Raw genomic sequence first — 21,179 nt, forward strand, 5'->3', positions numbered from 1 at the left:
GTGAAAGGATGGAAACCCACAGTCAGGTCCTGGACAGACTGCGGTCAACATTTCGCGCGGGTGTAACAATACCCGAGCAGTTTCGTCGAGAGCAGCTGACCAAGCTCATGTCCCTGCTCAAAGACAACGAGGATCAGATACTAGATGCGCTGCACAAAGACCTGGCCAAGGTGCATGACACACACACACACACACATGTCCACTCTCACACTTCCTCAAAGTTTGGTTTTGCACAGCAATTCTAGCCACAGCAGTAACTTCAGTATTTATGAAGTCATACACATTCTTCTCAATTTTGTATTTCAGTGTTATGTTTATGTTTGGTACAAGAAAAGCATGCTCAATGTTTTTTAATTAAGCTTAGCATATATATGTTTGTCTATTACAATTCAGTGAGCACTTACTTCTCTCTGCTTGCTACTCTTCCACATCAGCCCAAATTTGAGGCCGTCCTGTCTGAGATTGAGATTGTTGTCAATGACTTGCACTATGCCCTCGCTAACTTCAAGAGCTGGATGCAGCCGGAGAGCTGCGGCACCAACCTGGTACGTTTCACCCTGATTCATCAACTCATTTCACGCTCTTTCACTTTGGGGTTTTACTGGTTTTTATTCTTGATTGATTTTCAGTGTGCAGGCATGACGTGTAACTCGTGCTGAAAAGATGTTGACCCTTTGACCCTGTGGTACATGTAGATCCCTGCAGTCAGATGAGGAATTCAACCACCTCATCTGACTGCGGTGTGGTTGAGGGCTGGGTGGTATGACCTAAAATTCATATCACGGTAGAAATCGAATCCCATCACGGTAGAAATCGAATCCCTTCACAGTAACGGTATATATCGCGGTATAGATTTAAGTGTAAAAATTATAATGGACGTGTTTCTGAATGGGTTTTGTAGTCCCTTAGCAAAGCTAAATTGATTTAAAAAAAAAACAATAATGAAATTTTAGAGTATTTATTGTGCAGAAAGCAGATCTCAAAATTAAAACCAGCACTTTATGGTGCAAATAGTGCAAACCAAATTTTCTACCGTCTACCGCAAATACCGCACATACCGCACAGCCCTAGATCCTTTAAAGGGATAGTTCAAGAATTTGGCAAAAATCGCCTATTGCCATAATCCCTATAGTCTTAATGGTAGGTTCATTACCTTAAATTATCGGTGCAAGTTGTTTTTAGATCGGCGGAGCAGAGACACGAGCTGCTCAACGAACACAATGGAGGCAAATTATACATCAAACGAACGGTGAACGGTACTTTCGCCTTTCCCTTATCAAACTCATCAAATACACAATCCAACAACTCCAAAACGCTCTGGTGGACAAGTTGTGACCTGCACATTCACCACGCTATGAAATAATCATGTAACATTACCACACATGAAGCAAATACTCCTACTTGCGTTTTTGAAATCGCTCCACCCAGCAGCCGTGTCTGGAATGTAGTTCCGGCTACGTATTTACCTCAAAAACAACTCTGTAATGTTACATTATTATCTCATAGCGTGGTGAATGTGCAGGTCACAACTTGTCCACCAGAGCGTTTTGGAGTTGTTGGATTGTGTATTTGATGAGTTTGATAAGGGAAAGGCGAAAGTACCGTTCACCTCCATTGTGTTGGCTAAGCAGCTCGTGTCTCTGCCCCGCTGATCTCAAAACAACATGCACCGATAAATAAAGTAATGAACATACTCCTAAAACTACCAGGGATTATAGCAATAGGTGAATTTGCCAAAATCTTGAACTATCCCTTTAAGCTTCTCTTTAAATTTTCAAAGGCATTAAAATGGATGACACATGCAAATGTTTGGTTTTTCATTTTGAATGATGTTCATCTAATGTATGTTTCTGTACTGCAGTCTCATATCTGTGTGTAATGTTTCACCTTTGTCCCTTTGCAGCTCACAAAACTAGACGACTGTTTTGTGAAGAGGGAGCCTCTAGGAGTTGTGTTGATCATCGGGGCCTGGAACTACCCCCTGCAGCTCCTGGTCCTGCCCATGGTGGCAGCTATTGCAGCAGGTATTATTCACATCCAGCTGTGATATCACATTTAACAGATGACCACATCAAATCAAGATGAGATGAGATGTGCCTTTATTTATCCCACAATGGGGAAATGCCAGTGTTGCCAGCAGCAGTACATTGAGTATAGAAAAAAATCATGGGCTGTAACTCACAACAACTGTTTGTTGTTTATTTGGATCCCTCTTCCTGGGGTCCACACAAGACAATTACAGTACATAACAATATTAGACAGTTAAAAACGTAATACATTCTCCCTGGTACCTCAGGCAACAACATAATTACTGAACAGTTCCAGGTTTGCAGCACAATACACACGACCAAGAAACATTAAACAAAGTATGTGTGGGCTGTACACTGACCTGATGTCAGCTGAGGACGGTGGAGAACAGCAGCATCAAAAATACAAATGCTTCATGAGTGATCAGTGTTGTTGGTTAAAGGGATAGTAGCATTTTTTTTAAGTGGGGTTGTATGATCTACAAATAGCCCCTAAGTACTTTAGTTGCAGTAGAAGACTCTCTGCACTCCTCCCGTTAGCAACGCCAGCCCATAATAGCCCTGCCCAGAGATTTACAACATACAGTGTTGTGAACAGACCCAAAGAAACGGCCTATTTTCACGGCCTAAAAGAGGTTTTACCTGAAAAATAATACACAGTTCCATTGTTCACTATAATATAATTTTTTCCAGCCCTTCAAAGTGCAGGAAAAACACAGTTTTTATTTGGACCTAACCAACTGCTGATCGGCGGGCGCTAACCCTGGGCGGAGGGATACGTGAGTTGGTTAGGCCGTGAAAATAGGCCGTTTCTTTGGGTCTGTTCACAACACTGTATGTTGTAAATCTCTGGGCAGGGCTATTATGGGCTGGCGTTGCTAACGGGAGGAGTGCAGAGAGTCTTCTACTGCAATTAAAGTACTTAGGGGCTATTTGGAGATCATACAACCACACTTTTAAAAAATGCTACTATCCCTTTAATGTTGTTGATGTTAGGTTTAAAGGACTAATCTGTCCCACTCACTCACCAGGAAACTGTGTGGTGTTGAAGCCGTCAGAGGTCAGTGCTGCCACAGACGGTCTGATAGCAGAGCTCATTCCCAAGTACCTGTCCCAGGTAAACACTCAGCTCAGCTCTTTGTCTTTTGTTGAATCTAGAGTCAGCGTTAGTGTGTGGTCAGTTGCAGAAAGTTAATAATGTGACTCTGTGTAATTCATTTCAGAATTCTGCATTTGAGGAGAGTATTGTGAAACTGAATTTAAATGAAATGTTGAGCAGGATGTAGAATGAGTGACGTGTTTTATGGTGGATGAACGATGTCTGCTCATTGGTGGATGTAAACATCAATACCATTTGGCTCTTTGAGGGACTCATGTGGTCACGTTAGACCATAGATCTGGATACAGTGAATCTCACACCAATTCACCTGGGGGGGGGGGGGCTTCATCTGACAGGACTGTTATGCGGTGGTCAGAGGTGGAGCAGAGGAAACCAAGGCTCTCCTGCAGAATCGCTTCGACCACATCTTCTACACAGGTAAGAGCCTCCAGCGCTGTGAACAGGACGTGTTCACTGCACTAAACGCCACCGTTTAAGGAAGTACATGCATAGTCACACAATAAATCTATGGTAAGACCCAAGTTACGGTAATGGGGTGTGACATAACTTGGTCCCCAGCTTTAAAATAGTTACAGGAAAGCACCGCAGAGCAGGAAAAACTGGCCCACTCCGTTTCTTCCTGTCAGTTAGTGAACAGTGGAGCTGCAGAGAGTTGATATACTGACATCTGTCAGAGAAGTATGTGTTTGCTACCTACACACTGTTTATATAGGCTCCTACCTACTGAGCTGCTAATGTGACACTTGAAGTCTTGTAACGTCAGTTTTAATCACAGGTGTTAGTTAGGTCGGGCTTCCCCAGGTCATTCCTCTAATAACACTGAACCTTCATAAACATTTGATCATAAAAAGGTTTCATCTGACAGATGAGTAATAACTTTTCAAACTTAGTTCTTTATTCCACTTTGATTCACAAAATTGACTTTACATTAGTAGTGCACAAGTGATTTTTTTCCCTTTCCCCCCACCCAATGTTACCCAAACAAATAAATAACCAACACATTCATATGAAATGGGGAAAAAAAGATTAAATAAAAGATTAAAAAATTAATTAATTAATTAAAATTAAAATAGACAGAGAGGAAAAAAAGAATAGTGAGAAAGTGAGTTAGCAGCAGCATCAGCAGAGACAGACTCTGACCTCTCTGCTTTCAGGATCTCAGGTTGTGGCGCGCAGCGTCCTGCAGGCGGCCTCGGTCCACCTGACCCCGGTGACCCTGGAGCTGGGCGGGAAGTGTCCGTGTCTCATATGGGGCCGGGTGAACATGACGTCGGCCGCCCGCCGCCTGGTGTGGGCCAAGTTCTTCAACGCGGGCCAGAGCTGCGTGGCCCCGGACTACGTGCTGTGCTCTCCGGCCATGCGGGACGCCCTGCTGCCCGAGGTGATCCGCACCCTGGAGGAGTTCTACGGCAAGGAGCCCCAGACCTGCCCCGACGTGTCCCGCATCGTGTCCCCCCGGCACTGGATGCGTCTGATGGACATGCTCAAGAAGTCCAGCGGCAAAATGGTTGTGGGAGGAGAGAGCGACCAAGAGGACAAGTACATAGGTAGGTGGTGGTACGTCTGACACAGGCACAGTGGCTGTTCAGATAGAAAACAAGCAGCAGCCGGTTTGTGCAGGACCGTTACTGACTGATTTATCTGGGTTTATTTACAGGAATCATTAAGTATTTCAGCTCAGGGAAGCTGAGTTAAAACAAGCTCAGTGGTTGATTTCAGAGCAGTGAGCAACCGTCCAACATTCTATGGCTGAAAGATGCACCAGTACATCTGAGTGAGATCTTCTCCTCCAAGGTGGCAGTGTGAGCCTCACAATTTCAACCAATCAGAAGCTGCGTTTCCATTGCAGGTGTTCACAAAATACAATTCTGAAAAAGTACAAGTCTAGTCTTGTGACTGTAACAGAAGGAACTATTGTTTGGTTATTCACACGGACGTGTTATTGTGTGACACAGACTGAGTTGAATGATTGGACCTCACACGCCAAAGTTTTATTAAAATAACTGGTTGGGTGGAAACGGTGCACGGGACGGGACGACTCAGAACAGACAGGAGAGAGAGAAGGGAAACAGAAAAACATTCAGATCAGACCTGGAGTGACGTGTAAATGCGGAAAAAGTGTTTCATTACACTTTTGTGATACACTCTTATATCGACACGTCTGAAAAACCACCTCATGAGAGTGTAAAAATGTTTTGGCGATATTTGAGAGGTTTTTTTTAAATGTAGGTGTTTCCATTACCAGCTTTGAATTGCGATATTTAGGTTTCACCCATTTCAGGGATAATGGAAACACACCTAGAGATGGCCGAGTTGGGGGAGGGAAGAGACAGCTGTCTATCAGTATGTAAACATCTGTCCTGTGACCTGAGTAGATGCTGCTTCATACCCAGTGGCGTGCACTGGGGGGGGGGCAAGGGGGGCAGTTGCCCCCCCTAAAGTGCCCCTGGGAGCCAAAACACGCCTTAAAGTGCCCTCTTGGAAGCCAAAACGCGTGCTAAAGTGACCTCATGGGGGCCAAAACGTGTGCTAAAGTGACCTCATGGGGGCCAAAACGTGTGCTAAAGTGACCTCATGGGGGCCAAAACGTGTGCTAAAGTGACCTCATGGGGGCCAAAACGTGTGCTAAAGTGCTCTCTTGGAGCCAAAACGCGTGCTAAAGTGCCCTCTTGGAGCCAAAACGTGTGCTAAAGTGCTCTCTAGGAGCCAAAACGCGTGCTAAAGTGCCCTCTTGGAGCCAAAACGCGTGCTAAAGTGCCCTCTTGGAGCCAAAACGTGTGCTAAAGTGCCCTCTAGGAGCCGAAACGTGTGCTAAAGTGCCCTCTAGGAGCCAAAACGTGTGCTAAAGTGCTCTCTAGGAGCCAAAACGCGTGCTAAAGTGCTCTCTTGGAGCCAAAACGCGTGCTAAAGTGCTCTCTTGGAGCCAAAACGTGTGCTAAAGTGCTCTCTAGGAGCCGAAACGCGTGCTAAAGTGCCCTCTAGGAGCCGAAACGCGTGCTAAAGTGCTCTCTAGGAGCCAAAACGTGTGCTAAAGTGCTCTCTAGGAGCCAAAACGCGTGCTAAAGTGCCCTCTTGGAGCCGAAACGCGTGCTAAAGTGCCCTCTTGGAGCCGAAACGCGTGCTAAAGTGCTCTCTTGGAGCCGAAACGCGTGCTAAAGTGCTCTCTTGGAGCCGAAACGCGTGCTAAAGTGCCCTCTAGGAGCCGAAACGCGTGCTAAAGTGCCCTCTAGGAGCCGAAACGCGTGCTAAAGTGCCCTCTAGGAGCCGAAACGTGTGCTAAAGTGCCCTCTAGGAGCCGAAACGTGTGCTAAAGTGCCCTCTTGGAGCCGAAACGTGTGCTAAAGTGCCCTCTTGGAGCCGAAACGTGTGCTAAAGTGCCCTCTAGGAGCCGAAACGTGTGCTAAAGTGCCCTCTTGGAGCCAAAACGTGTGCTAAAGTGCCCTCTAGGAGCCAAAACGTGTGCTAAAGTGCCCTCTAGGAGCCAAAACGTGTGCTAAAGTGCTCTCTAGGAGCCAAAACGTGTGCTAAAGTGCCCTCTAGGAGCCAAAACGTGTGCTTAAGTGCCCTCTTCAGTGGCGAGAAAGCGCTATGTGCCCTTTTTTTCTAATCGCTCCTGCCCTTCAAAAAGTCTGTGCACGCCACTGTTCATACCTGTGTCAGATGTGATGACGGCCTCTTGGCCTTGGCAGCTGGGACCTCTGTCAGGGAAGTCATGACAGATTCCAGCCGGTGTGTTGCAGGCTGTAATTTGTCAGGCCAGGTGCCAGCAGGCTGTGCTGTCTGTGCTATCTCTCCACCAGGTCTCAGCAGGAATGCTTCCTGTCGTGGAAATCAGTGACATCTTATCAGTGAGAAAGCTGAAGCCGCCATGAGGGTTTCTAGGACCCCTAAACCACAGTCTGAGTCCACTTTCTGATCGACTGCCAATAAAAGTAACCTGTTCAGTCTGTTTAGATGCAAATATGATCTGACCCCTCCCTTCAGGAAGAAAAGAGATTTTAAAGAGAGGAATGAGCTGCCATCATGCATGAGGTTTCTTATCATGATGTGTCTTTGTCCTCTAGCAGCACACTGTCCTGTCCTGCAGGCGTCTGCTTTCACACACTGTTTCTCCAGGTTCTACAGGCGTTACTCAGATGTTGCTGATTAAACTGTACAGGTGTGTTAGAGAAGGAGAAGATTAAAGAGATATTTCAACATTTTGGCAAATTGGCCCATTGCCATCCAGAACTGGAATAGCCTATGTGAAAAACTCTTTGACAAAAATGTCAGATAGAACCTTATACAGCGGGGAAATGGCCTCCATGCACCACACCATGCAAGACATGCGGCCACACAAGCCAAGGCGGTTGAGTGCATTACTTATTGTTTTCTCTGAAACAACTGTACCTGCTGATCCCAGGTCTTTCTGAAGCTCTCCACCAGTGTCCTGGACTGTTAGGGAACCCTTCTGATTATTGTTTTGACTCTTCTGTCTGAAATCTTTGGTTGCGTAGGTCTTAAGACAGCTCTTAGACAGCTCTTTGCTATTACCCATCATGCAATACTTATTGTCTGACTCCTTGGTGGTGAGAAACCTTTTTAAAAGGCATCAATCAGGACTAAACCAGCAGATATTACTCTGCACTGATAGGAGACAGGATTACATTCTAAATACTGACAAACTCCAGCTGCTTTCTTGTCTTTCCATACCTTTTTGCCCCTCCTTTTCTTCATGTGTTCAATACTTATTCCCTGTGTCATTTCACTTTATTACACATAACTTCATTTATGGACATTAATGTTCAGATTTCTTTGTATGTGTGCATTACTTGGGTTGATGTCGACATCTGGTGAAGATTTCATGTCAATAGCTCTATTAGAAATATATTTTCTGAGAAAAATGTTGACGTGTTCAATACTTATTTTCCCTGCTGTAATTCCAAGGGGACAACTTGTCCACCAGAGCGTTGTGGAGTTGTTGGATTGTGTATTTGATAAGTTTGATGAGGGAAACCAAGAAATTCCATGAGCCTCTAGGGGTGTCACGACTTCGATTTTTTATCGAAATCGATCGAAATTACGTCACGATCTCGAGCATCGAAGTCAAAGAGAGGATCGACGACCCCCCCCCCCGTAAAGCTACAACTGCCCGTTGTCCCCATTGCGCACCAAGCGTCTTGTCAGTCACTGGTCCGAGTTCTCCTTTACTTTTTATTTCGAGACAACACTCACTCATTCTCTCTCTCTCTCTCCCCCTCTTTTTTTTTTTACCGGCGGTGTCAGCTGATGTGCACGTCTGCAGCAACCCAAACAAATGCAAATGTTGACTGGCTCTATTCCAGCCACATGATTGGTTCGGCGCAGCGGAACTCTCAATATCATTGGCTATTTGCCAAAACATGGATGAATGAAAACTATCGACCACGTCTCATATTTCTATCGAAGAAAAGTTATTTCACAATTTATAGCGTTTTATCACTCAGCCCTAGGTGGGCTACTGTCCCTTCTACCTGGGGAACAGGAGGGAGACGCAGCTCTAACTACACAACACCGACAAGCACTGAGAGCCGCATGTTGCAGAGACGTTATAAGATTAAAAAAAAAAAAAAAAAACCCGCAAATAATAAGCCGACGAAAAGGTGCAACTTTGCCACTTCTTGTCGATGTATTATTTGCGGGGGCTTTGGGGGATCTGGTGACGGTGGAGGATCTGGGACTGATTGACTGTGGGCCACCACCAGTCTGATCAGGACCTGATCACCAGTCTGATCAGGACCTGATCATCAGGTCCATGGCAGCGCAGCAGCTGCAGCTCTGCCCCGCTGTCTGTCACATGACTCTCGCGTATCAGCGCAATCTCGTTTACATTAAGCCGACATCAGGAGAATAATGAGACACGACGGTAAATTAATGAAAATAAAATTATGATAATGTACAGATATAAATATATTTGTTTCAAAACCTTGGGGGCAATTTTGGCCCCTGGATCATGATTTTTGGGGGCATGTTACCTTTATATTGTAAAGAAATTATTTAAATGTGACCATTAGTGCCTAATGTGATACATTATGGAAATTGCATCACTTATATGTATCCCATCTTTTGAAATAAGATTTACTGTGCAAAATGTGATGAATAAAACCAATGATCGTAGACTAGACTAGTCTGAAAATAGCATAGACCTCTGTGCTGTGAAAAAAAAATCGAGAATCGAATCGTGACCCTAAAATCAAAAATCAAATCGAATCGAGGATTTGGAGAATCGTGACACCCCTATTAGCCTCCATAGCGTAGCTCTGAGCAGCTTGTATCTCTGCCTGGCAGATCTCAAAACAACATGCACCGACCACTAAAGGTAACATACCTACTGCTGTGACTACAGGGATTATGGCAATGTTGAAATATCCCTTTAATATTCAGTGTAAAAACAAAGATTACTGCTGCATGCTTCAACTTTCTGTCCTTATCTTCATGTCATTTTTGAGGACGTATCATTGGTGGGCATAAGTTTATGAAAGTTTGTGTGTGTTCTTTGTCATTTAAACATCACCACTCATTTTACATCAAATATTTAATTGTTGTCCATATTAAGTAAAGAGAAGATATTATAAACGTATCTGAATCAGTGGTTCCTGTCTGTCCTCAGCTCCCACGGTGCTGGTGGACGTGCCTGAAGACGACGTCCTGATGCAGGAGGAGATCTTCGGCCCCATCCTGCCCATCATCACCGTGGACAACCTGCAGGACGGCATCGACTTCATCAACCGCAGAGAGAAAGCTCTGGCCCTCTACGTGTTCTCTGAAGAGTCGTCTGTAAGGACACACACACACACACACACACACACACACACACACACACACACACACACACACACACACACACACACACACACACACACACACACACACACACACACACACACACACACACACACACACACAGTCTTGTTGTATTATTTGACATGAACCTCCCTCTCCTGTGCAGGTGGTGAACACGGTGCTGGAGAAGACGAGCAGCGGAGGATTCTGCTCCAACGACGGGATCATCCACATGACCCTTCCCAGCATGCCGTTTGGAGGAGTAGGTAGGTCTGAGCCGTTCACACCACAACACTGGGGGGGGGGTGAGAACAACAACATATTTGATCAGATGCGCCTAGGGCTGCATGATTATGGCCAAAATGATCATCACGATTATTTTTATCAATATTGAAATCACGATTATACATTATGTTAGATAAAACATGTTTTTATTGCACTTTATATTTGAAACAAACAATATGTGAACAAGGCTTTCAGTTCAAAATGAAACTTAAAATAAAAATAAATAGGCTAATAAAATAAAATTTACCCAAGACAAAGGGCTAGCTAAAAATGAATGCCAGTGCAGAGGTGTCATTCTGTACAGTAGCCTACAGATAGGCCTACTTGTGTGAAAATAAATCTGGTAGAAGTAGCTGCTGATTCAACTCCTTTACTCAAATAAAAGTAAGAAAGTACAGGTAAAAATGTATTTTTGCCATCAATGCTACACAGAGATGTGTGGTCAAGATCTGTCCAGCATGGACCAAAGCACAGCACGGACGGTTCAGCAGCAATTTGAAACGAACTAAAAACATTTAATTAACAGACCAAGTGTTTTCACACAGGCAGCGTCCAGCAGGTCGGCCTAGCTCAACTGTGGTGCCACCAAAACGGTCACGGATCGCCGTAGCGGCCAGAACGTTTTAATTATGCAACGTATGTAAAATTTGATTAATTGTGCAGCCTTTCATTTAGACGACGACTGCGTTTTTGGGTCTTAAAGGGCCCATATTATGCAAAATCCACTTTGTACTGGTTTTGCAGTGGTCATATGTGTTCATAGAAAGGCCTTCTATGACGCCTGGAGGTCTGGAGGTGAGGTCTTGCTTCTCATCAGCGGTCCTCACCACAGAATGAGAGACATCTGAACGAGGAAGTCTCCTCTCCCAGCGTAAAACCACGTCAATATTCCCTGGTAGCTTGTCATCAGTCGCACCGTGCAGTTTGTGTTGCTCCTCAGTTTCACTTGTTTTTTTTATTTTACAGTTTCACACAGAACTTTCAGATGGTAGTAGGAGTCTCTCCATGTTTCTCCTTCTGCCACAGTAAAAAGGGAACATTTACATTTTTTCAGACAAGATGAGAGTCTCAGAAACTTTTTTTTTTTCGGAAATCAATGCCCGACCCCATCCCTATTCCCAATGTCAACACTGGCACATGTACCTGTAGTGAAAACCACACCCTCTCTCCGTGACAGGTGTGGAGTGGACGTGGTTTACACATCTTATTTGCATTTCAAGGTGCAGACACAGAAACGGCTCTGGAGAGACACTTTTAGATTACTGAGATGTAGAGCTGCAGATTGATTTGGGGACAATACACTAGGAATACTATATGGTTGGACAACTTAGACCCATGTGAAATAGTTGAAAAACAGCAGAATATGGGACCTTTAAAAAATGCAGAAAAGTGAAACTACGCTCCAGAGTGGAAATCTTAAAAACGCTCCACCGTCGAGTTCCCGTCTAAAGGATATAAAAAGTGTGATCATGGCCCGTACGTACGCAGACATGCACCAGTACAGGAAAATAACAACAAACATGTTGGATTCCACAAACCGTGTGCACACAGATTTCCCCCAGAAACTCTTCTAACTCTCTTCTAAACGCAGAATAAGAAGTGAGAACACAACGCCACTTTTGCGTCTTCTGTTCAGATCGTTTCCCTAAGACTCTCACAGGTTCTTATCAAGCCAGTACACCTCAGACAGACATCAGGGTTCCTACAGCTTAAGTCAAGTTAAATTTAAGACTTTTTTTTTTTTTTTTAATTTTCTTTTTATTATTTTCCTTTTTTTTTTTAAGTAGACAGTACAAATAAAACAAACAATAACAAGTCAACAGACAGGGTCATCAGTAGCCAGGTGGGAACCTTGACATTCAGGTATGTTATACAGTATAGCAATGGATCGTTCAGATAAGAAAAATAAAACAGAGTCACATTAGAATCATCATGGGATATCCATAGTCTATTATCACTATGTCTCAGAGTCCTTCACAGTTGGTCTCCATGAGGCCTCAGTCACAACCATGGGTAGCAACAGCAATAATAATAGAGTAATACAATAAAATAAATAAATAATAATAATAAAAGGGGGAGAAAAAATAATAAAATACAATATTATGCACGGTTTAAGTAATGCTTCCATTTCCTCCAACCTTTTGTATATTTGTCAACAGCACCTCTTAGAGAGAGGGTAATTTTTTCCATAGTGTGGATTTCTTTCACTAATTCAATCCATTCTATTATTGTTGGGGGTTCTTTGTCCAGCCATTTCCTGGTTATACATTTTTTACTGCTTACTAGTAATATTTGCAACAAATATCGATCATGTTTTTCCAGTCCTGTTGGCAAGTTACCTAAATAAATGATGCTGAAATCGAGAGTAATCTTTAGGCCGGTTATTAATCTAATTTCTGTCGTCACATCTGTCCAGAACTGGACTACAACCGGACACTCCCAAAAAATATGGAAGTGACCCGCAGACATATTACCACATTTTCTCCAACAGTGACTGTGTTCAGGATTTTTTGTTTGTGATTTTTTTATTTTGGGTGTTATAAAGAACCTTACGATGTTCTTCCAGGCAAACTCCCTCCAAAGATCAGAACTGGTAGTTATGGATTGTGTGTTACAGATATTTAACCATTCATCGTTGGTTAGTGTTATGTTGGTTTCTCTTTCCCATCTGGATTTAATGTATAATGTGGATGTACCTTTCTCCAATTGCAATGCTGAGTAAATCAAAGAGATTATTTTCCTATTCTTATTACCCTTATATGCATCAACAAATATCTTTATCAGAGTCACACCCATCTCCCCGGTGGTTTTAATATTCTTATCAAAATAATTCCTCAATTGGAGATATCTAAAAAAATCTTGTTTCTCCAAACAGAATGTTTCTTTGAACCGTTGAAAGCAGTCTAAGTGATTGTTAGATGATATCATACAATAGGAGGTAATACCCTTAGTTATCCAGTGTTTAAACCTGTTATCTAGCTTTGCTGGGGTGAATTCAGTATCATATGCAATCCACCGTAGTATTCTTGCATTTCTTTCAATTCTCCCCTTTTTAAGTTGTTTGTACCAAATGTTTAATGGTACAGTGGTCCATGTGTTCAGATTTTCTAAATATTTTTCCTGTAGCGTTCTGTCCCCCACAAGAGCTTGGAGAGGTACCTCTATCTGATTTTGTTCTAGGTCCTTCCATTTAGCTTCATATTTTGGGTCGCACCAATACACTAAGGACCGCAATTGTGCTGCCTTATAATAATCTTCCAGGCAAGGCAACGCTCTCCCGCCTTTATTTTTAGGAAGCTGTAGGGTCTGGAATTTAATCCTGGGCCTTTGTTTTCCCCAAATAAAAGAGGATATCATTTTATTCCAATTATTGAATTGTTTAGGGGATATTTCAATGGGGAGTGATTGGAAAAGAAAGAGCAACTTTGGTAATATACTCATTTTCACTGCATCTATTCGGTTATACATGTTCATGGGCAACAGTGACCATCGGTCCAGGTCAGCTTTAATACTCGCAGTTATAGGGTTGTAGTTGAGATCGTAGATGGTTGAAAGATCTTTCGGTATTTGAACCCCTAAGTACTTAATTACTTTATCTTTCCACTTGAAATTACACAGTTTATTAATTCTATCTGGTGGTTTATAATTAAAGGTAAGTGTTTGTGTTTTGTTTAAATTCAGTTTATATCCTGAGTACCAACCGAATTCTTGGAGAAGGGACATTAGATTGGGCAGGCTTACGTTGGGATTAGTAAGAGTCAAAAGGATATCGTCCGCATATAAACAGATTTTATGCTGTGAATCTCCAATCTGTACACCTGTTATATCATTGGCTTCTCTGACTGCCTGAGCCAGGGGCTCAATAAATAAGGCAAAAAAAGTGGGACTAAGGGGGCATCCTTGTCTGCATCCTCTCTCAAGGAGAACTGATTGAGAAAGGTTTCCATTTATTTTAATTCTGGCTGAGGGGATGTGATAGAGAGATCTCAAACATTTAATTATTTGATCATTAAAGCCGAATCTTTTAAGGGTTAAATACAAATATTCCCAGCGAACCGAGTCAAAAGCTTTTTCGGCGTCCAAGCTAATGACTACAGATTCAATATCATTGTTTCTTATATGATCAACAAGGTGGAGTGCCCGTCTCACATTGTCTTGGGTCTGTCTGTGTTTAACGAAGCCCGTTTGGTCTGTATCTATGAGGTCTGGGATTATATCTTCCAATCTTTTGGCTAATATCGATGCAAATAATCTGTAGTCAATATTCAAAACAGATATTGGCCTGTAGGAACTGCAGTTTGTTTTGTCCTTACCAGGCTTAGGAATTACTGAAATTACTGCTTGTCTCCATGACACAGGGGGTTCTCCGCCATTGAGAACATAGTTAAAACTTTCTTTAAGCATCGGTAGTATTATTTCCCTGAATAATTTATAAAATTCTGAGGGGTAACCGTCAGCGCCTGGCATTTTATTTGACTTAAGATTTGAAATGGCCTTATTTATTTCTTCATCTGTTATCTCTCGGGTTATTATTCTGTTCTGCTCTGTTCCTATAGATGGTAAGTCCAAGGATGTCAAGAACTCAGATATAGCTCCTGTTTCAGACGCTTCAGGTTGGGCATATAAATTTGTGTAATACGTCTCAAAAGCTTTTTGTATATCTTCCAATTTATGGTATGTCTTATTAGTTTGGGGATCTTTTATTTTATGTATACACCTCTCTGTCTGTTGTTTGCGTATTCGCCATGCCAGGAGTCTCTTGGATTTGGGACCATTCTCATAGAAATTTTGTTTGATGAACTTAGCCCTTTCAGATATCTGCTTTTCATAAATATTATTTAAGGTTTGTTTTGTATTTAAAATCTGTTTTAGGACATCAGGGTTGTTATTTACTATGTGTTTACTCTCCAAATATTTTAATTTTTCAGTCAGATCCTTAATTTGTTTATCTCTTTCTTTTTTCTTTTGGGCGGACCATGTTATAAGTTTGCCCCTCAAAACTGCCTTAGCAGCATCCCAGAGCGTGCTTGGGGACACAGATCCATTATTGTTATAAGTGATATAGTCTGTGATTTCTTTCTTTATATATTTCTGACAGTAAGGGTCGTTCAGAAGATTTGTGTTAAGTCTCCACAAAGTGTCCTTGGGTTTACTATCTAGGTGTAATGTTAAGTATACCCCTGCATGATCAGAAATGTCCCTTGTTCCTATATCACAGTTTATAATCCTATGTCTGTCAAAGTTGGACATGAAAAAATAATCGATTCTCGAGTAAACTGAATGGGGGTGGGAAAAAAAAGTAAAATATTTATCATGAGGGTGTAGGTCTCTCCATATGTCAATCATGCCTAATATTTTAAGAAATTTTTTAGTATATACTGCTTCAGCTCCTATCTTCTTTAATTTATTTGATGAGTCCATGATTGGGCAAAGCTGAGTGTTCCAATCTCCCCCACATATTAACACCCCAGATGTTTCCACCGATATTAGATCAAAGATCTTTTTGATTAACTGTTTATTATTTCCCGGAGGTCTATAGACATTCAGTAAAGTGACTTCCTTATGGTCAATAAAGCCCTTAACTAGGACATAACGCCCTTCATTATCAACAATTTGAGAGGAAAACATGAAATTTATTCTATTTGAAATTAGTATTGCAACTCCTCTTGAATTTCCCTTATCAAAAGATGAATAATATGTGTTTTTAAAACCCATTTTTTTCAGCTTATCATGTTCGATGTCTGGGAGATGCGTTTCTTGCCAAAAGATTATATCCTGTTTTTCTCTCTTCATTTTAGCAATAGTTTTACTTCTTTTTATAGGGTTATGTAACCCGTTTACATTCAGAGTGATAACTTTATATGTTTGATGAACCATCTTAACTGACAAAAGGGAAAAGGTAGTACTTATTCACCTGAATAATCAACCTGACAAGATGACCTGAACAAAACAACTTCTGTCTGTGAATCAAAATAGAACTGAACATATAATTACACATTACAAACTCAAATGACTTCCACTTCTGAAGTATGAACTCAACTTCAAAGTTCGGTGGGGAAACCCTTAACCATGAAGGGACCCCTGCCTGTGCATTCTGGTGTCTCTGAATAATGATGTTTACATTCAGAGCAGTGCACATTACAAGGCAAGCATAATTTCCCTGCTTAACGGTCGTTTTTAAATGTAAGGATAGCATAGGACAAATCGCTTAATGTTTTTTTTTTTTTTTTTTTAATTTCACCCTCATATTGCTTACCGGTCTCTTACGTCTGTTTATTTACACCTTAACGTTCATGTAGCATCCGTGTTCCGACGGAATGTTTTTAGTTTCTCCTGGATGTGTCTCAGGTGATCACGGCGCGGTCTTGTGCCTGCTTTTTCCCAGGGGGGTTGTCTCGGTCCTGTCGCGGCTGCGGGTCCGGACGCGGATGCGGGTGCTGGTCTCATGGCGGCCGCCCTGGAACTGTCCAGTGTGTATCCTCTCTTCTTGAGATCATCCGTTGCCTCCGCTGCGTCGTTGTAGAAGACTGGTCCGGTACTGAAAAACACTTTCAGTTTTGCTGGATACAGAGTCTGGAAGCGCAGCCCGTTCTCTTTCAGTATCTTCCTGATGCCGGCATAGGCTTTCCTCTTTTTTAGTATTTCGGTTGGGAAGTCCTGTTCAAAAAACACTCTTTTCCCCTCGACAGTAATTTCCCTCTTTTTCCAAGCGGCTCGGAGAACCGTTTCTTTTGTTTTATATTCCTGGAAGTAGATTACTATCGACCTCGGACTGGACCCCTCCGGTGGTTTGGATCCGAGAGACCGATGGCAGCGCTGTATCCCTAGTCTGGGCTCGGAAAGAGACAGTTGGGACCTGATGAACTTCTCCACGTAGTCTTGTATGTCCTCACCTTCAGACCCCTCGGGGATTCCATGGATGCGTATATTATTCCGGCGGGAGCGGGCCTCCAGGTCAGTGAGCTGGGTTTGCATGCTCTGCTGGATTTCCAACGTGTGTGAAAGCAGTTCACTGATCTCGGCGCTCTGCTCCTCCACAGCTCCCACTCGTTGCTCCGCTTCTCCCACTCTCTCCGTTATTTCTTGTAGGTCAATACCAATAAAGCTGAGCTTCTGGTTGATTTCCTCCCTGAAATCCGTCAGTTCTTTCTTCAGTACTCCTAAAGTCTCGGAGTGTTCTTTCTTCATGTCTGTGCGGATCGCTTTTATCTCGGCGATGATGTTAGCTTGAATAGCATCCATGTCCTCTCGCTTAGCTTGGTTGCTAGCAGTCTCGTTGTCGTCTTCGTTTTCTGACAAATTGTCGTTGATACACTGGTCCTGTTGCGATTTTCCTTTCGTCTTATTTTTCGTGCCCCCTCCCATGTTCAAACACGCGTTTTTTAGACTCACAACGCTGATATCTCAGAGGGGTAGAGAACGACCATGCAGGAGCTCGTGTGCTACGCTGTTGCTCGCTTCAGCGCCATGCCGGAAGTCCAAATTTAAGACTTTTTAAGACTTTTTTAAAGCCACTTGAAATGAAATTTAAGACCGACTTCATAATAAACACAAAAGCAGAAAAAAGAAGAAAGAAAACACCACATCAATTACATAGGGTTAGGGACAATATGACCCACTTTCCTCTGTGATCCAAGGTAAAGTGACTGCTACATGAACATTGGATTGTGTCTCTTTCCAGCTGTCCTTTTAAAATAAATGCATAAAAAGTCTGAAAAAAAAAACACTGACTCTGGAGCTGGAGGCGGTGAGAAATTTAGCGTTGACGGCCACCACTAACTTCTCTATGTCGAAATGTTACCAATTATTTAGAGATTTGAGACTAATTACAACCATAAAATACCACTTATCATGTGTTAACATTTTTAAGATGTTTGAAAAATTGATTTAAGACATTTTAATGCCAATTAAGGCCTTGTTTTTAGATTAATGAATTCAATGCCTTTTAAGACTTATAAGGATCCGTAAGAACCCTGGACATGGACGTTGGATGTGCATGAAGTTACATTGCACAGTTGAACATGCGAGTCTGCTGCTCCGTAGCTGTGTGTTTGTGTGTGTGTGTGTTGACCTGTATCGATGCTCTTCCCCCGGCCACCAGGCGCCAGCGGCTTCGGCAGCTACCACGGGCGCTGGGGCTTCGAGACGTTCAGCCACCGGCGAGGCTGCATGCTGCGGGGCTGGGCGCTGGAGAGGCTCAACGGCCTGCGCTACCCCCCCTACAGCGAGGAGAAGCTGAGCTGGCTGCGCTGGACCACCACGCCCCGCAGCTGCTCCCTCATGTGAGGGCAGAGACCACGCTGGAGCTTTTTATACTGTGTGCATGAGTGAATGATGGCAAAGTTCATGTAGACGAGGATTCATCCTTTTTAAGGCTTTTGTGAAGCTTGTGTGTGTGTGTTCTGGCTTTTGTATATTAATGTACTTATTTTGTCTCTTTTTACACTTTTCATCCATTAACCAAATGTTGTATTGCCTCTACAGTGTTTTTATAATTATTATTATATTGTTATATTAACCTGTATTGCCTCTTCACTAGAACAGCTCCTACCTTTTAGTGGCCAAATTGTTTGTCCCACACTTTGTTTACTTCTGTTTTCTTGCACTGAAATCTTAGGGTGGTGAGCATGGTGTTCTTGTTTTAACAACCTCAATGAGTTATAGTTTGTTCAGTGTTTTTCATTTCCTTTTCACATTTGTTATTCTCTGTATTTTAATAATTTTTTCATGAATTACTGTAAATAAATAAGGGATTTTACTTTTATTGATACGGAAATGTTTTTGTATTGATTCATCCCGCTGGGCTGATGCTGCCACACCATGAGGTTCATCTCAAAACATTAGACTATCATGGAAAAGTTAATTTACTTCAGTAAATCAGTTAAAATAGTGAAACTCATATTAAATAGATTCATTACACACTGACTGAAATATTTCATGTCTTTGTTTCTTAGATGAAAACTCCAAATTCAGTAAATCAAACAATCAGAATATAGTGAAAAAGTTCACTATTGTAACCTAATGATGCCACACTGATCATCTTTTAAAGCCTTTAAATGGTCTCTGGTCTGGTTCAGTAGCTCCACTATCATGGAGAAGACTGTCACCTCCATCAGATTCTACTTTACTGAGATACACCTGTATAATAAACAAGCAGATTATTCATTTTCCCTAAAAATGTGGCAGATTGTAAAGTTGGACAACAGGTTGGGCTCAGTCAGATTGATGCTGCTGTAGATAAGTCATGTAAATATTGAATGTGCTGTCGGTGTATGGAAACCAGCTGACCTGCCCTCACTCAGCACTGAAGAGCGACATCACTACGTCTTTGGAGACCTGAAGCCCAAACTGCCTCCAGGTGTACACTTCTGTGAACAAGGATTTGTCCCCTTCCTGAATTCTCTCTCCTTTTTTTTGCATACAGTTGTGTTCAAAATAATAGCAGTCCGACATCACTTGCAAGATAAATCACTGATTTTGTTAGAATTTAATTTTTTTTTTCCAACTTTTTCTAGATAGAAGGTTTAGTAAAGGTATAGAAAACCAACAGACCCAACAGGCATGACGTGCATGCTGCTGATTCTGTGAAACTGAATCATTTACTGAAAGGGGCGTGTTCAAAAAAATAGCAGTGCCAGGTTCAATTATTGAGGTCATTGATTATGTGAAAAAAAATAGGTGTTTAACAGGTGGCCCTTATTCAAGGATCAAGGCAACTGATGCTGCATATGCTGGCTGTGCATTTGTCCTTGAAAAACAGAGTAAAATGGGTTGTTCAAGACACTGTTCAGAAGAAGAGCATTCTTTGATTAAGAAATTAATAAAAGAGGGGAAAACCTATAAAGAAGTGCAGAAAATGATAGGCTGTTCAGCTAAAATGATATCAAATGCTTTAAAATGGCAGCCAAAACCAGAAAGGCGAGGAAGAAAAAGAAAAACGACTATTCGAAGGGATCGGAGAATAACCAAAATGGCAAAGGCTCAGCCAATGATCAGCTCCAGGAGGATCAAAGAAGATCTAAGATTGCCTGTGAGTACTGTAACAATCAGACATCGTCTATGTGAAGCCAAGCTACCACCAAGAAGCCCCCGCAAAGTCCCATTGTTAAAGAAAATACATGTAATGAAGCGGTTACAATCTGCCAAATAACACATTGACTGGCCTGAAAAGAAATGGCGTAATATTTTGTGGACTGATGAGAGTAAGATTGTTCTTTTTGGGTCTAAGGGCCACAGACAGTTTGTCAGACGTCCTGCAAACACTGAATTCAAGCCACAGTGAAGACCCCCACCCCCCCACAAGCATGGTGGTGCAAGCATCATGATATGGGGATGTTTCTCGTACTATGGTGTTGGTCCTATTTATCACATACCAGGGATCATGGATCAGTTTGAGTACACCAGAGTACTGGAAGTAGTCATGTTGCCGTATACTGAAGAGGAAATGACCCCAAACACACCAGCAAGCGTGTAAAAAAAGATGTCAACACTGCTTGACATTTTTTTGAACATTATATTTCTTGACTTTCTGTAAAATATTATCAAATTAAATTACTTTTTCCAATTTTCTTGGTTGGAAATAGAATGTGCCGTGTCCCCAATGCAGTTGTGTTCATTAAAATACAATTTATTTGAAGAATTTTGAGGTTTACTCACCTTTTTAAACACACTGCTATTATTATGAACAATAACTGTTTTTGTCACTTAAAATATTTGAGATCACCAAACACATTTTTGATATTGGACAAAGATAACACAAGTACATTTAAAATGCAGTTTTTAAATGATCTAATTTATCAAGGGGAAAAAAGTTACCCAAACTGTGATTGGCTGGAGTCCCAAAGCTTTAGAAATGTCTTTGTAAGCCTTTCCAGACTGACAGATGACTGACTTTGTTTTTCATCTGTTCTTGTTCTTTAGATGCAGCATCATGTGTTGCTTTTTGG

The 21,179-nt window shown here is 42.1% G+C and overlaps 1 protein-coding gene across 1 annotated transcript; it reads left to right on the forward strand.

Annotated features, from left to right (window-relative positions):
- aldh3b1 (aldehyde dehydrogenase 3 family, member B1) lies at nt 1–18,809 on the forward strand. Its single transcript, XM_085785223.1, has 9 exons — nt 1–170; nt 435–545; nt 1,904–2,024; nt 3,059–3,144; nt 3,483–3,564; nt 4,302–4,694; nt 9,776–9,942; nt 10,115–10,214; nt 18,335–18,809. The coding sequence occupies exons 1-9, from the start codon at nt 9–11 to the stop codon at nt 18,517–18,519; spliced, it is 1,407 nt and encodes a 468-aa protein (XP_085641349.1). The 5' UTR covers nt 1–8; the 3' UTR covers nt 18,520–18,809.
- The last annotated feature ends 2,370 nt before the right edge of the window (nt 18,810–21,179 follow it).

The sequence above is a fragment of the Trachurus japonicus genome, chromosome 8 (genome assembly GCF_045865225.1).
Source record: "Trachurus japonicus isolate A0001 chromosome 8, Traja_1.0".
Classification (NCBI taxonomy): Eukaryota; Metazoa; Chordata; class Actinopteri; order Carangiformes; family Carangidae; genus Trachurus; species Trachurus japonicus.

Bases quoted from the DNA above. Each gene is read 5' to 3' on its own strand.
- aldh3b1 (XM_085785223.1), top strand. From the start codon at position 9: ATGGAAACCCACAGTCAGGTCCTGGACAGACTGCGGTCAACATTTCGC. The intron at 2,025-3,058 runs GTATTATTCACA...CTCACTCACCAG, and splicing joins GGTGGCAGCTATTGCAGCAG to GAAACTGTGTGGTGTTGAAG. The intron at 3,565-4,301 runs GTAAGAGCCTCC...CTCTGCTTTCAG, and splicing joins CGACCACATCTTCTACACAG to GATCTCAGGTTGTGGCGCGC.